Below are 16478 nucleotides of genomic sequence, written 5' to 3'. Positions count from 1 at the left end.
CGTTGTCATGGATAAGCGTTTGTCCTCAAGTCATAATTGAGAACAAACGTGAAGCCATAGTTGCTGAATTCACCCTGAATTTTGAAAGTGAATAGATTAAAGAAGATGTCTGAAGCTTTCTGAACACCGCAGTAATTAGTTTCCACCCACCGTTAGAATCCGGGGCGTCCAGAATTGCCCATCCCACTTGGGAACTCTAAAGAACGATGGCAAAGTTGCCACATTGAATGCGACACAGCGCTGTTCCGGAAGATGACATCGCGAGAAGGTGTGTTTCCGGAAGACGTGGCTGTTGCTGCAGTGGCAGCTGTCATCTGAATTGTTCTTATAGGACTGCAAGAACATCTACTCTACTATTTAGTCTAGTTCTGTCTCGTCTTCACCCGTTTATTCGACGTCAAGATGATTTCGCTAACGGACTCCCAAAGTAAGACTCTTTGTGTTGGAGCATCTCTGTGGCTTTGTGCTTTCTCTATCAAAGCCGGCTTTATCTGCTGCAGTTGGCTAACTAGCAGTTAGCTTTCAGTGAAACTGTGGCCCATGTAGCTAACAGCTAACCCTAACTACAAACTGTGCGGCTGCTGACAAGCCAATGAGTTGAAAGTAAAATACATTATTGTCGTGATTGCGTATCTCAACAGCTCTGACCATATTCAAACAGAGTGAACAGCGGAGCTGCTGTTGACATAGTTTTATTCTGGTTCTTATCAGAGATGTTGACGTTCATGTGTTTACTTATTATATTTCTAAATAGAATACCTACATGTACATTGAAAATACCGTAAAGTTTGAATATCTTCATCAGACTTTTCACGGAAAGGACAAACTGTGTCACTGTGTGCTGTATCTGTCACATCTTTCGTTATCTAACTTAGATGAAACAAATAGTGGCCGCGATTACCTGGGAAACGGTGAGACATGACGTCATCACCTGTCTTACCCTGTAGCACCTGTCTGTCTCCACGTGTTGTTGAACTCAGACACAGAATGAGGCAGATCTCACTTTCTGTGTGAGCCTCAGAGTTAAACAGTCAGTGGTATGCAAGAACATTTTGTCATTAGAGCTAAGTGATGAACTCAGATGGAATAATTGAACTGTTCTGTGCTGTGTGTGTGTGTGTGTGTGTGTGTGTGTGTGTGTGTGTGTGTGTGTGTGTGTCCTGCAGAGATTGGGATGGGACTAACAGGCTTCGGCGTGTTTTTCCTCTTCTTCGGGATGATCCTGTTCTTTGACAAAGCTCTCCTGGCTATTGGAAATGTGAGTATTTCTGCGCCCTTGACCTGATGTTATCTGTGATGCTGTGACACAGGTGCAGCTCTCTGTCCTCCACATTAACTGATGCTGACAAAGATAAGCATTTTAGTGATTTAAAGTCTTATGTGTTCTAAAGTACATAATGTTTTTATGTAATACATTATTAACACACATAACCATGAGAAGTATCATACAACAAACTACCTGAACATGTGCAGTGATCAGAGTGCCACCCTCTGCTTTTGAGAAATGATGAGTCAATCAAGTCAATTTTAAAACACACTCAACACACATGTAGAAACTGGTTTCACACCATCGTTACTGTGCATAAAACCACCAGCATGAGACCTTGGTAGCACCAGAATTGACTCACCAGCATGTTCTTAAAGTTTTGCTTTACAAATTCGACTTAAACCCATCAGCTTTACAAAATGTTCCTGTAACTTCACTTGTTGGAAAATGTCTCCAAATTTTCTGTATCCTACATTTTCTGATGAAATGTATGATGCACAGTGTCTTTGTTAGACCCTCTATGCCATCTTCATACTTCACACCCCCACTTTGTAATGCAGACTTTCTGTTCATCTGAATACTCTGATCCCAAAGTGAGGTAACCCTGATGACATCAGAAGAACAACATTCTGTGGCTTGACAAAGCTCCTCCAGAGCCACAGAAGAAATTATACAACTCTTACAAATTGGCTTTGAAAATATATATGTATATTCTTCCAAGTGAGGCATACAAAGACCAAACTTAGATATGCGTTTTTGGTTCTTTCCGATTGTTTATAATACACAGCAATTTGTTGTTTTATCTGCTGAGCCTTTGAGATATCTGTTGCTCAGTCTTTCACCAACTGAATTCAGTTGTGGTGAATAGCATTATTTTATGGTCAGCACTGATGACGTTTACAGGAACAATGTCCTCATTATGCCTCAGTCACACTACATAACCTTCTGTCTGGTAATCTGGAGCCTTGCAGTCTTTGTTTACACACTACATGACTGATCAAGTCAAGTTTATTTGTGTAGATATTAACATTATTATTAATCTGTTGGTATGAGATGAGTGACTTTTCTCCATCAGCACTGTGTGCAGTTAATTAAAAAAGGAAAAAGAATACTAAACTTACTACTATTATTTTGTGTGCCTATGACTTTTTTTTAACTTTTTGCCATGGCATCAAATATACGTTTTTTATACTAGTATTTGTGTGTCATTTAAAACACTAGTAGTATTAAATGAAAGTGTGTCCCTCGCCCTAACCAACCAGTGCTTACTTGCAGCCTGATTGGACGCACAAGATGCAGCAGAAAAAAGGCCTAAAATTCAGAATAGATTCATAAGTCAAGTTATAGGAAAAGGTGTCTGTGTCCCTGTAGTTTCAAAGAACCAATAATTGAACCACTTGCTCATATTGGACCACCTGCTTTTTTTGCTGTAGATCTTGTTTGTTGCTGGACTTGCCTTTGTCATCGGGCTGGAGAGGACCTTCCGCTTCTTCTTCCAGAAGCACAAGATGAAGGCCACCAGTTTCTTCCTCGGAGGTGTGTTTGTGGTGCTGATTGGCTGGCCCATCATCGGAGTTGTGCTGGAGATCTACGGCTTTTTCCTCTTGTTCAGGTAAGAGGAAACAACAGGGCACGAGCAGAGAAACAGAGACGGCAGACTGAAACAGTAAAATGTGAGATACTGTCATCTTGTTTTCAGAATCTGCAGATTTTTTTGTTTTTGTTGTTTAGTGGTGATCCAGAATGAAAATTTGGAATTCAGTGGAATGTTTCTTTACTTCAAGTAATAGACAATTTTAATTTAAGTTAACAATGATTTGTTTTTGTGCAAAAGTAAACAAACAAACATAATATATTAAAACAACCTTTAATTTTCTGAAGCAGGTTGAAATGAATATTTAATACTCAGTTTCTCAGCAGTTTATCACATTTTTGGCTTATTGTCACTCTGCACAACAAACTTTGATCTTAAAGTGAAACTCTCGCCAAAATGCAACCTAGGCTTTTTTTGTGAAGAAACCCGAGTCAAACCTTCGTGTAAAAGCATAATTACGATGAAAAAGCCACTTTTAAGATTTACCGTGTTTTCGTGTCAAAATCATTTTCAATGGTGTGCTAGGGGCAACATTACAGTAGCATCAAAATCGCTATATTTAAAACTCTCTCTACACATGAACATGAGCATTGAGAACATTGTTTGTGTACACAGAGTTTACTTAAAAGAAGGTTTTTGAACAACTCACGCTAGCAGTAGCTTGTTCCACTCGCCGCCGTCCTGCCAGGCAAGAAGAGTCGATCCCCGAGTGCGACGTAACATGGAGCTTTCCCTCTTTACTCTCCTCCATGTTACGTCGCACTCGGGGATCAATGCTTCTCGACTGGCAGGACGCCATTGAAAATGATTTTGACCCGAAAACAAAAATACAGTAAATCTCAAAAGTGGCTTTTTCATCGTAATTATGCTTTTACACGAAGGTTTGACTCGGGTACATTCGCAAAAAAAGCCTAGGTTGCATTTTGGTGAGAGTTTCACTTTAAGGCTAACTGAAAAACAAAAAATAAAGGGGTTGGAGATGTGTTAATGTTCTGAGTTTTACAAGCAGCAACTCTATTTGTTTCAAATCTGCCTCGTGCCGCTGGAATTCTGCAACTGCAGATTCTGTGTGGACTGCATATGAGAAACAGGATGTTGGGCTGGGACGTAGGGTTGGGAGGGGCTTGATTTGAAAGATGTGACTGAGGGTGGGTCCCAGTTTAGGGACTCTATCCTCTAAAGTCAAGTCAGCTCTCCCAAATGCAGTCCAGACTTTTCTTTGCCAAATTTGTTGCAGTCAGTTATATGGGTATAGGTTCCGTCGAGCCTTCAGGTCCCAAGAGTCTTCATGCTCACTGGATCCAGTCCCTAAATTGAGATGCAGCTAGAGACATGATTGAGGCTGGTTTGTAGGGGTGTCACGATTCTTCAAATCTACGATTCCATTTGACTTTTGATTTTAAGGTCTTTAAGAGTCTTATGAGATTTACTCACCAATTTGAAATTATACCCACATTGGTGGCTTGGTGGACTCAGATGTATTCTTACTACATTTACAGTAGTCGTAGAAACTGTACTAGGGAAAATGAGACACACTATGTGTCTGGAACTGACAGCAGATTCTTCGGTGTAACTGAAGTCACCACAATGTCAGCAACAGGGAAATAAGCCACATTTAAACAACATTTATCCATAGACCGGATGGCTGTTAATGATCTCGAGCTATACTGTGTGTTCAACGTCACTAACAATTTATTGATCAATAGAAATGACTTGGGACCAAAGTCTGGCCTTTGATAAGCCCTGCAACGAGGGATCTGGGAAACATCTCTGATCTCTAACTCTGACTGTCCTTTGCTGTGGACACTTGTTTGTCTTCCTGCACACAGTATAGTGTCTGCAAGTGCAGCTGCAGGTTACCGGTAAGGTAGCTGTCGCCTCTGCGTTTTCTGTAGTGTTATTCTTATCCTTTGGATGCACGCCGGGTATGCAGAAGTTGGTTCGTGCGTGGTGGTTGTCAATACTGCATTCCATTTTGGTTATCCAAATTGAAGGCTCATTTCGATCAATTTTCCAAATCGTGACACCCCTGCTGCTTTGGTTGAATTACTCTGAATTTCATAAATATCTGTATTCAGACTGCCACTAACTTCTCTCTGTCCCCCCCCTTTCTCTTTCATTCTCATCACATCTAGGGGTTTCTTCCCAGTTGTAGTTGGCTTTATTAGAAGAATACCTGTCCTCGGCTCAATCCTCAACCTGCCCTTCATCAGTGCGGTAAGTATTAGCCCGCACTGCAGCAAGCCTGCAGCTCTGCTTTGTTTATACGCAGCATGGCTCTTTTTCTTGTTTATTAATCACCCTGTTCAAACACCACAACAGATTAACCAATATGCTCCGATCCGAGGACCGCTCAGCTCCTGCGCATCACAGTCGGTTAAATAAAACAATGTTTGCAGTTGCCCTGGTTTAGTAATCCATTTGGAGACTGCCTGTAAAGGTAGATGACTCAAAATCTGAGTACACATGGCAAAAGTGTTGTGGAATTTCAACAACAAAAAGGCAATTTGAGAAATGAAACAATGTCAGGGTCACCTGGGCTCCAGTACTGAAAATGCATGAGGTCTCCAGTGGGGACTGTTACTGTTAAATCCAGAACTACAACTAAGTAGACACATAGCTGTGTGGCTAATGAACATGCTCACACTATGCTGTTTTGAGGTGAATGTCTGTGTCTTTGTGTTTTTTATTAAAGCCTTCGTAAGGCTCTGAGGACAATCAGCAGTCGTGGTCAGTCACTGCCGATTTTCCCTTGCATGCTAACATATTTAACACGCTTTACAATATCCAGAAAACAAGCGCCTCATGATAGAAGAGAAATAGATATTTCTTATTCAGGGACCTGGTAATCCTCCTTTAAAATATATTTTTTATGTTAATTCATTTTTTTTACTTTAAAGGCACACGCTACAGGTAAATACGATGATTTGTGAATTGCTCAAGCTTGAGACATTATAATGTTCTTCTTCTTTACCATAATACATAAGTTCATCAACAAGATTTAAATGCAAGTATGAAGTGCACGTTATCTATTTTCAACATCTTTGCAGCCTTTTCTGAACTTTATTTAAAGATGCACAGCAAAATTCCTCAGTGTGTGTTTAGGTAGTGCTGGAAGATTGATGACATAGTGACTGTAATCGTAGTCAACTGGACTTGATTCAGCTTTTTGAAGACGTTTCACCTCTCATCCAAGAGGCATCTTCAGTTCTAACTAACTGGAGGAGAGCTGCAGGCTTTTAAACTCTGTGTGGGAGTGTCTTTACAGAGTCATTAAGGACACGTGTGAGCTCTGAGTTTCAGAGTCGTTAGGGCCACTTGTGAGTCATTGACCCAACCAGCTATCATGCGGGTTGTTCTGACTAGGTGGGTCAAGATGTGAATGGGTGTTCTCAGAGTTCACATGTGACCTTAATGACTCTTTAAGGACATTCCCACACAGAGTTTAAAGCCTGCAGCTCCCATCCAGTTAGTTAGAACTGAAGAAGCCTCTTGGATGACAGACAAAACGTCCAGTTGCCTACGATATAGCACATAGAATTACCATGACATGATGTCTAGGAACCTTTATCTACATCCTGGCGATAAGCTGTTACAACTGCCAGTTAGTGAGCAAGCTAGCTTTGTACAGTAGCTAACCAGGCAAAAAATGATTAAATGTATTAGTACCAAGATACTTACATTACATAAGTACCATGAAGTGAGAGTAAATCGAGGGTCTCTGTGAAGCAGTTTATAGGCTGGCAGTGCAGAGTTACTGTATACTGAACTGGATGTTGCAACAAAGCTAATATTTTGCTGTTGCCTTGGCTAAGCTTCCCTCACAGTTTGACTTACCTGGTTCAATAAAACAATATGACATCTTCCTCTGTTTTGGACTTGAAGGCTCTTAAGAGACCACTGTAATCAGTAAATATATATCACACACAACAAAAGACTCATTTATACTTACTCTGTTCAGAATGTATGGAAAAATATCAGATAATGAAGAGGGCTCGGTTCAGTGAGGTGGCAAATGTCACAACAAAAGACATTGTCAATTAGGCCTGTCACGATAATCAATAAATCAATTAATCATACGATAAATTAAAATGAGCTCGATAATTTTGCCGGCCTCGATAATTTCCATTTGCATGCTTGTTTGTTTTCCTCGTGTCTCTCACTAGAACCCTCTTGTCAGTCACTAGCCCTATTCACGCAGCCGTTTGCATGCGGGGATACTACGCCAATTCTCCGCATCCGCCTTTGTGTGAACGTTTCAGATGCGGTGAGGGGTGAAATTTCGCTGCGCCTCCGGAGGTAGTATCAGAGGCGAACCGAGCCGGTGGCGCGGAGCGAGGGCGTGTCGATCTGATGGTGTTGGTGTCTGATAACTCTACAGATCCTTCACTCAACAAAATAAAGATAAATGTCCCACAAAGCAACGTTACAGGACCAAACAACAGGAACGTAGTAACTGGTTGTGTCTCTGGCAACTTATGTGAGGAAAAAAATACCGCAGTTATTCGTGGAGAAGTGTCTGTCAGCCTGTCGGTCTGACCGACTCTTCGTCACATTTCTGCCCGAAAAACAGCGTCTGTCCCCGGCAAAAAACTTTAACTCACCAAGTGTCTGTCAGCCTGTCGGTCTGACCGACTCTTCGTCACATCTCTGCCCGCATAACAGCGTCTGTCCCCGGCAAAAAACTTTAACTCACCAAGTGTTTGTCGCGCGACGGTCAGTTACTGTTGTCATGGTGACGGTCAGCCCTCCCGACGAGACTCAGTGAACTTAGTGAACCCCGAGAGTGAAATAGTCAGACAGCGTCCAGTTTACTGATGGCGATTATGTAATTATGTAAATTATAGAAAAACGTAACTTTGTCACTTTCCAGGATGCAAGGTGTGTCAGGATCTCAATTACAACACATTATAACAGCATCCATATGATTATAAACAGACAGCTGGTACATGTTTAGATTAACAGGAGGACACCGGGGAAACACCTTGGAAAAAAACACATACGTCATCATCATCACGTGTACCGTCACGCCTCCGCATCACTACAGACAATGGCGCTAACATTGTTGCTGCAGTAAGGAACCGTGGCTGGCCATGGGTCAATTGCTTTGGCCACAGCCTCCATCTTTATTTATTTTGGATATTTAAAATGTCTTCTTCACATTCCAATGTTAAATATTCTTTAGAAATAAAGGTTTATTGATCTTTGAAAGGGTGTACTTGCATTATTATGCCATTATCATTATATTAGTTGAAAAATGGTCTCAAAGCGACAATATTATCGTTTATCACAATAATTTCTAGGACAATTTATCGTCCAGCAAAATTTGTTATCGTGACAGGCCTATTGTCAATAATCAGTTCCTGATTATTGATTATTATTATTATATCAGTAAATCCATTGTAACCATACAACATCATCAAACCCATATCCAGTGTTGTTAATGAGATAATATTATAATGACAGCTCTCTAATGGTAGTGCTAGCTTAGCTACACCCGTCATTCCCATGACCCTAACCTTGTAGGTTATAGTGGTCCCTGAAGAGTCTCCCATTTTGTCTCTCTGGGGGTCGCATTCCTCAAAGGTTAGACCTTTCAAGGCAGTTTGCATTATGCAAAATTCAAAGTTCACAAAGTTGAAGTCAAACGAAGCTTGCTGCATCTTTACTTCTCCTCTGCCTTGAGTGAGGAGAAAGAGCAGCGTTAGTAAGGACAAAGAAGTGAATCAGAGAAATAAAACGTTCTTTTATATTTTATGGCTGCTACATTCTAAAGCACAAATAAACATGCCTACAACTCTGCACAACCATCTGGATTCTGTCTATGCCGCTGGAAAAGCACACTTCATCCTGTCTGCTGCTTTCCTCTCTGCTCTGTGTGTGTGTAGCTCAGCCCCACCCTCAGTCAAACACACACAGACCTGCAGCTCTTTATACATCCATGACAGACCGGGAGCAGAGGAGAGAGATGGAGACAGCAATGTAACCTGGTCACCCCATTTTTTTAGACCGTGCATCCTTTTTGGTATTTCCACACTGGTTTCCTTTTTCAACACAACAAAGTACCAAACAAAAAAACAAAAAAAAAAACAGGCAAAGAGCAGGATCTCTGTAGACAAACACTATCACACACTGCAGTGGGTCTAAGGTGATGATTGATAGGCATTACTTTTGTGTGAGTTTATACACATTGTTTTTTAAAAACACTTGTATTATTTGCAGTATATCTTTTGAAAGGCTTTGTTTGTTTGTTTTTTGAAACACTAAAATTGAGAAATCCAATTTCAAAATGTCAAATTCTAAAACTGAAATCTAAGGTTTTCAACTTGTGCACAAATTTTCAATAAAATCCTGTCTAAATAATTTCCATGTGATACAACAAAACAAGCAAACATGACGGAAGTTATTCTGTTTGTCGTATTCACCTGTGGTGTGTCCCCTTGAGTATGCATGCTTACCATTATAAAATGCGGTAAAGTGGGGAAATGGTGCAATCCAGGCATCAGTTTAATTCACACTAATATTTTGCATCTCATCAACAGTTCACATGTCTGTGTCATATCATGCTTCATACATTAGAAAAGCAGCTCAGCAAATCAACCAGATGACACTTAACATGGTTTCTTTCTTTTCTTTCAGTATGTGGACAAAGTGGGCGAGAGCAACACCATGGTATAACAGAGACTTTTTGTACCCAGAGGAGGCTGTTTGAGTACAGCAGGTTTTTAAAAGCAACACAAAATCCCATCGGGCTGATTGAAAGCAGCAAAGGTATACGTTCAGATTCCTCCCCCCTCCTGCAGGCAAAGACTGCTCTCTGTCTGTCTGTAATTTCACTGGTCAGTGCTACCTATCAAAGGTTCATCAGAGCGTTGCACCACCAGTCTGTTACTAAAGGGTGGAGTGACTAAGGTCACTACAAAAAATATTTCAAATGCTATTGATCCCTTCCCCATTGAGTGCATCTGGCATGAAAATGGAGGATGGAAGACTCCCTCAAGCACCATTGACTCTGTCTACGTGACTTTCTTACTCTGTGGAAGAAACAGACAAAACCACTATTCCTCCACACGGATGAGAAGTGGACCGACAGCTTGCCATATTGTCACATTTCTGTGCCTGTGCTTTAACTTTATTTGGACGAGAGTTCTCAAGTCCAGCATTTTGTCTCTTTGCAGTTATTCTGTGACACTTTGATCCTTTTTGTCTTGCAACTATTTGAATACCAAGTGTGGCTGTTGTAATATTTTCCCTTTTCCCGTAATTTCTGTTTACGGTTGGCTAAATGAGAACCTAAGTATAAATTATTTTTCAAAAGATCATTGCTTCACTTTATGAAAGTGAGTTGCTCTGGGATCATACCAGTATTTGTTGCTACTATTACTACTACTGTTATAATGACAGTGTGGTCACACCAGAAAGAGGCAACATCTAATTCACAATGACACATGGATGCTCAGGTTCATCCAGGTGGTGCTGGAAGCTTGATAATGTTTGTCTACTTACAAGACTAGCATCAAACTGCTGTAGCTGGTGAGCTAACAGCTAACACACTAGCCAGCCAGGAACATGCTGGTGACAGTCTATCACAAAAGCTCTCCAAGCTAGTTTGTTTGCTAACTGTCAGTAGCAAGCTAGGTAGCTCAGTTGTTTACTGGAAAATACTGTAGGTTCACACAGTTAAATCAAGAAACATGTTTGTACTATTGTCTCTTGTCTAATAACTGTCCACACACCATGTGTCTTTAGCAGAGCAGTTAACACTCTAGCAGAGCAGTGTTAAATGAAAGTGGATAATGTGACGCTGCTAACAAGCTATGATAGCTTCCTCTGATCTGGACTGTCCGGCTCTCTGTTTCCGCAAAGTTGAACTTTGTTGAGAAGATTTGCTGCCGTGTAAAAGCGGACCAAAGTTGAACTCCAGTCTTCAGCTGTTTTTAAATGCTGGTGTGACCATGCCTGCCTTGCTGTTTTCCCAAGCATATCATCAGTTTTTGGACTTCTGATTTTCTGGGAAGCAATTTGCTCCTTATTGCTAGTCTGTCACAAGAAACTTTTTATTGGCACAGTAGCAGCCTATTTTATGCAAGAAGAAGTTTCTCACAAAAGCAATTAAACATAAGAGCAAGGAAACATTTTCAAAACTTAATGTTCATTGTAATGGATTCTATGAGCAGCGTGGTTTAATTCTCTGCACGTTGATTTTCATAGCTTACTGGAAGGTGGAAAACTAAAAAATGTATAGTGTGCTTTGGAAAATGCTCAGTGATATAAAGTATACACCATTTGTTTTTAAAGCATATTTCTGGTCTATTTGAACTTGGGTCTTAAAGCCAAAACTACCAAACTAAGACCCAAGTTGTAATAAACTTACCTTATAATAGACTAAAACATGTTGATGGTCCTTTTTAAAGCAGAAAAACCTCACTGGAAGAATTCTGACAGCTTTACTGAAGTTTTTGTGTAAACAGATCAACTCTTTTCACTCTACGCTGCATCTCTCCTCAGTCACTGGTTCATCCATAACTCTCTGTTCAGCTTGAGAGAGAAATGTTTCATTACCCACATCAGCCCCCACACCCAGGAAGTGGATTCTTCAGCCGTGGGTCTTTTTTTTTCAGAGCATCCAGAAAACTGAAGTTCCACGTGAAATGACAATGTTTTCTTGTATGGCACTTTTGTAATATACTATGGAAGTGAGCTTTGTATCTGCCATCCATGTTGTTCTAGTCATTATTTGTGTCTTGTTGTTGACTCTTTACATACACTGTAAATCAGATTTCTCATCACCTATATAGATTTGCTAAAGTTCAAGTAGTGAACTGTTAGAGAGACTGTGCAAGCCTGAACTGAAACAGTAAAGAATAGATGTAGGTGATATGAGCCCATATACGGTCATGTCGATCGGTCATGAACTTGAAGCCTGAAACTTCTTCATGAGGAAATCTGCTCTGAATATTCACAGTGCCTGGAGGATTCAAACTAGTGCCAGTCTATTATAACACTTTATAATAACCATCATTAACAAATGCTAAATGTATAGTTAATAAACATGAGTTAATAGTTATTTCACTGTTAACAAACAATTAAATACTTATTAAACCTTTTATTAATCAATTGGTTATTGTCAAGTTACACCTGATGTTTTTGATACTTGGTTCATAAATACTGTGTAGTTCATCTATAAACATTATCTAGATGACTATTATAAAGTTAGTTATAAACCTTTACAACTGATTCAGAAAAGGTTTATAAAAGCATTTCATTGTTTGACAGTCAAATAAGTTAACTGAAGTTTAAAGGGGCACTTTGTACTTTTTGGAGAAGAATTTAGAACTCAGAATATTCACCATATTAATGAGGTAATAATACAGAGAATAAACCAGCTGTTCTCAGAGGAAAATAAGGTCCCTGAACACTGTCTGAAGCTGGAAAGGTGGCGGGGTCCACCAAGTTTGTTTATTCAGTTTGTTTAGGCAGAAAAATAATCAGCCAATGAAGATCTTTCTCTGCTCATTAAAATGTCTTCCCCAAAACTACAGAGTGCTCCTTTAATTAACTTTAGGTTAGGCATTTATTAATGATGGTTATTATAAAGTGTTACCGCATTCATTTTATAGTTGCAATTATTAGTCAATCAAAGGAGAATATATTGTAAACTACTCCATTAATTGTCATTTTTCAATCAAAAATGTCAAAAAACAAAAAACTTTCCTGGTTCCAGCCTCTTAAATGTGGATGTGCTGCTTTTCTTTCTCATATATGACAGTAAATGCAAAGTCTTTGGGTTTTTAACTGGTGGTTGGACAAAAGACACAATTTGAAGATGTCCTTTTGGACTCTGAGAAATTGTGATAAGCATTTTTCACTATTTTTGACATTCTATTGACTAAACGATACATTAATTAAAATTGAACATTAAAAAAGACTTTCCATATGTTGCAGTGCCATGATGCACTTGCAGTACTGGAGCTGTGAGTAAAAGAAAAACCAACTTGGATGTCAGTAGGTTGGTCGGATGGTTAAAGCCCTCTTTGCATAAGAATACAATTCTGATGTAATTCGTTTTGATTTTTGATTTTATTTTTTCATGCCTGAAACATTGAAATATAATGATGCTGTATCCAAAAACATATCGAAGAGTGCAAAATTCTCCTTGAATCACTAAATAATGGACAAAACAAAGACATCTTCAGAAACAGCAGAGTTCTTGTTATATCATGGCAGCCAGCTATGACCACCACTGACTCACCATTAATACAATAAGGCCGAACGTTTGGAAGTATAACTGGATTATGTACATATCTGTCCTCATATCTCACACCAATTTAACAATGAAAACCCACAACAAAATCAGTTTCAAAAGCTGGAGCTACTTAAAGCTTTATTTGAAATCAGAGTTACAGACCATATCTATATGTTCTGATGAAGAAATTCAGCTTTTGTGCGTCAGGCTAATGAACTAACGGACCGCTTGTTGAGAGTGAAAGATCATTAGACTAACAACGACTTATAAACACCAGCTTAAATCAAATCTCAGTGTTACTCAGTAGATTTTGGAGCTTTGGACGCAGACCCAGTGGATGGAGTTGGCTCAGCTGTCCCCCCTGGATGAGGTGAGGTGGAGAGCAGTGAGGGGCCTCAGTGCTGCTCTGTGCTCAGCCCCGGCTGTTAATGATGTCACTGTACATCCATACATTATGAAGTGTGGCCTCTTGATTCATAAAATCCAACTCTCATCTCTCTGTGTTTGGCTCCAGTGAGCAAGGTGCAAACATATCAATATTCTCTGTGAGGGGCGATATTACAGCTCATATCGACCGTGACAACATCACCCAGAGCCACTCCGCACTTTACAATAAGGGCCTGCAGCTGCAGCGTGAGTAATTTGGAGAAAGTCCAGCGGGGAGCAGAGAGTGCTTATGACAGCTGTTTTAATTCAGAAATATTTACAGTACACTACTGCTCCCGGTGAAAGGAGCAGAATTGATCGGCGACTCCGTCCATTCACCCTTCTGACCGCCCCCGTTTCATCAAATTGGCGTGACCTATCGCTGCTGTCGTCACGGGGGAGCGCGGAGCAGAGAGCGCGTATAAATACAGGGAGGGACATCACCGCCAGAACTCAGCCTGAAGCTTTGACTCGCTCATCCTCTGCTGGACTCCGGACCCACAGGACCCCTGACAGCATGAAGGTAAGTTAGAACGCACCAAAAGTTTCGGTTGGACACGGGGAAGAAATCTGCCCATGGAGGGATTTCTTTCCCTTTTCCAGCTTCTTTGTGTGTCTGTAGAGGTTGTATCCAGAACATTTGGCGACGTAGAGGAGTGGACTAGACCTACACTGTCCTGCAGGACTGCTTTACAGGGAATCAGGTTTATAGATTTAAAAGGAGGAGTCGATCATTGTAGCCCAAGCTTTCCTGGTACTTTACGCATCATCTAATTGCTGATAATAAAACTTTTTTTTTCTAATCAAAGTTCGTATCTTCAGTTCATTCATGATAAACTACTTTGCACTTAACTTTAAGTTTCTCCGTGAATTTAAGGCTCTGATTCCCGATGTGCGTAAACTTGTCCTGATGCGTTGATTACGCGTCAGATTGAGTCTTCCTCTCAGGATGTGGCTGTGTTTAATATTGTGGACTAAAGCGTTTGTTCCGCTCTGCCTTTATCTCCCGCAGGGTTTTAGGACCATCACATTAACTTACGTACTCGCCCTGTTACTTCTGTCGTCGTTTATCTCACAGTCGTGGAGCGCACCAAAGGTAAAGCTGCTTTATTTCTCTGTGTTAAACTCGTGACTGTGACTGTTTCTCTCCATCAATGAAGCAAAGAGCTCAAACTGAACCGACTGCCTGTTCGCCAACAGAAGTTCAGGTAACGAAGCGCTTCTGTTTGTTTCTTCATTAAAGGGCTCTTTCCAGCGGAGAAACTGGACCCCGCAGGCGATGCTGTACCTCAAGGGAACTCGTATGTATGAACCTACTGATCCCATGTATGGAGACCCAAAGTGTTCAATATTCAATTAATAAATACGGCATGATGAAATAATTAATCATATGAATAATTACAGACGCAATGTGTAATTTAATAATGGCAGTTGTTTTTTTTTTGCAAAATGAAGATTTACTCGTGTCTTTAAAGTTTTATTTCATCGTGCCAGCCTGTGAAGTCTTTGTCTGCCGATCAAGACAAACAAGGCACAGTTTATGTTTTTCTGATTTTGTGATGAAAAACTTAAACATCACAAACATATTAACAAATTAAATTAAACAGATTAACTTAAAAAAACCATCATGGTCATTGTGGAATATAAACAGCTGTAACTGAATTAAAACGACTCTTTTATTGTGAAAAAATAAACTTAGTTTGAAAATCATTGTTTTGCTATCATGGGTATATTGCATTTTGTGGTTCTGGCTACTTATTTATTTTTATTTAGTTCATAATATCATACATGTTTCTTGAACGACTGAATGCTGTAGGTCTCCATGTTTCTCTTACTACAAGGAGACAAACTAATATTGCACCGACACAAAGATAACTATAACAACATTGACTGCACTTAAAAAAGTGAGAGCTGCTGCATGTTTTCTTTTTCTTTTATTCCAGAGGGACGCAGGTTCATCTCAGAGGACCGGAAAGAAGGAGATGTGTACGACACCTTACACTTAGGTACAACACACACTTAACAAAACTGTTTGTGTACAAACTGTCTTTATTTTATGGGAACAATTAATAAGACAATTCCAAAGCATTCAACCTGAGTCCATGATCGGACGATCATTTGTGTTTTTGGTGTTTCTTCCCCGTCAGAGACTCGTAGTCAGAACACAGAGAAGCTGAGCGTGGATCAGGCAGCCACCGTCCTGCTCAACTTCCTGCAGCAGGCCAGAGAGGGAGGTGAGATCTGTACATCTGTACATGCAGGTCATACTTCAGGACTGAGGTCTGGTTGGAGTCTAAACTTAAAAAAAGAAAGGAAAAAGTCTACTCCCTGTATTTATATATATTTATATCAATCTAGCAAATTATTATCCAAATGGTTAACTCATCTGTATGTTTATTGCAACGTCATTTTTGTGACATGAAAAATGTTACAAAGGTCTAATTTCAAGTCAAATAGGGACAATTATTGATGTGATACACAGTATCAGTACACATTTCTATACTGTGGGGGGTTTCCTTTGATTTTAAAGTACCTTCTACAGTTTGAAACGTAAACTTTTCCCTCTGGGCCACAAACTTTGAGGGTCTTTAATGTTCACTCCTCTTTCTTTCATGTAGCTGATGAAAACCCAGATGAGGTGTATTTCCAGGAGCTGCCGGTGTGGAAGAGAGAATATTTCTGATACTCTTTCGTACATGGTCATTGATTTTGAATGTAAGGTGTTCGGTTTTGCGTGAGAAGAGCTGTTTTGTAAATATGAATTTTCTGACTATGTTCAAAATGTGATGTTTTAATAAAAAGAGTTTGAATTCCTAGCACTACTCGTCTGAGAATGTCTGAGTTTTTAAACTTCCTTAAAAAATTATGAAAGTATCTACTGACTATTATAATGTCAAAGTATCAAATAAAAATACAGTATTTATGATGGTAAATCACATACACAA

General features: G+C 39.9%; 2 protein-coding genes across 3 annotated transcripts; both read left to right on the top strand.

Moving 5' to 3' along the window:
- The first annotated feature begins 257 nt into the window (after nt 1–257).
- golt1ba (golgi transport 1Ba) lies at nt 258–11576 on the top strand. Of its 2 annotated transcripts, XM_073480954.1 has the most exons (6): nt 311–427; nt 1167–1258; nt 2701–2879; nt 4997–5078; nt 5557–5591; nt 9501–11576. In XM_073480954.1, the coding sequence occupies exons 1-5, from the start codon at nt 403–405 to the stop codon at nt 5563–5565; spliced, it is 387 nt and encodes a 128-aa protein (XP_073337055.1). In that variant the 5' UTR covers nt 311–402; the 3' UTR covers nt 5566–5591; nt 9501–11576. The 2 variants fall into 2 exon arrangements, with proteins under 2 accessions (XP_073337054.1, XP_073337055.1); XM_073480953.1 differs by lacking the exon at nt 5557–5591 and having other exon boundaries at nt 258–427.
- A 2474-nt stretch (nt 11577–14050) lies between these two features.
- Nucleotides 14051–16269, top strand: spx (spexin hormone). Its single transcript, XM_073481127.1, has 6 exons — nt 14051–14056; nt 14546–14629; nt 14777–14834; nt 15477–15539; nt 15681–15767; nt 16152–16269. Exons 1-6 carry the CDS (start codon nt 14051–14053, stop codon nt 16214–16216), a joined length of 363 nt encoding a protein of 120 aa, XP_073337228.1. The 3' UTR covers nt 16217–16269.
- The last annotated feature ends 209 nt before the right edge of the window (nt 16270–16478 follow it).

This window comes from Pagrus major, chromosome 14 (assembly GCF_040436345.1).
Source record: "Pagrus major chromosome 14, Pma_NU_1.0".
NCBI lineage: Eukaryota > Metazoa > Chordata > Actinopteri > Spariformes > Sparidae > Pagrus > Pagrus major.
The sequence above is the reverse complement of the archived record's forward strand: the minus strand, read 5'-3'. Positions and strand labels throughout refer to the sequence as shown.

What these genes read in the sequence shown, in the direction of transcription:
- golt1ba (XM_073480953.1), top strand. Translation starts at nt 403, where the DNA reads ATGATTTCGCTAACGGACTCCCAAA. An exon ending in TTCGCTAACGGACTCCCAAA is followed by an intron (nt 428 to 1,166) that starts GTAAGACTCTTT and finishes TGTGTCCTGCAG; the next exon opens with AGATTGGGATGGGACTAACA. An exon ending in ACCTGCCCTTCATCAGTGCG is followed by an intron (nt 5,079 to 9,500) that starts GTAAGTATTAGC and finishes CTTTTCTTTCAG; the next exon opens with TATGTGGACAAAGTGGGCGA.
- spx (XM_073481127.1), top strand. An exon ending in AGTCGTGGAGCGCACCAAAG is followed by an intron (nt 14,630 to 14,776) that starts GTAAAGCTGCTT and finishes TCTTCATTAAAG; the next exon opens with GGCTCTTTCCAGCGGAGAAA. An exon ending in GCTGTACCTCAAGGGAACTC is followed by an intron (nt 14,835 to 15,476) that starts GTATGTATGAAC and finishes CTTTTATTCCAG; the next exon opens with AGGGACGCAGGTTCATCTCA.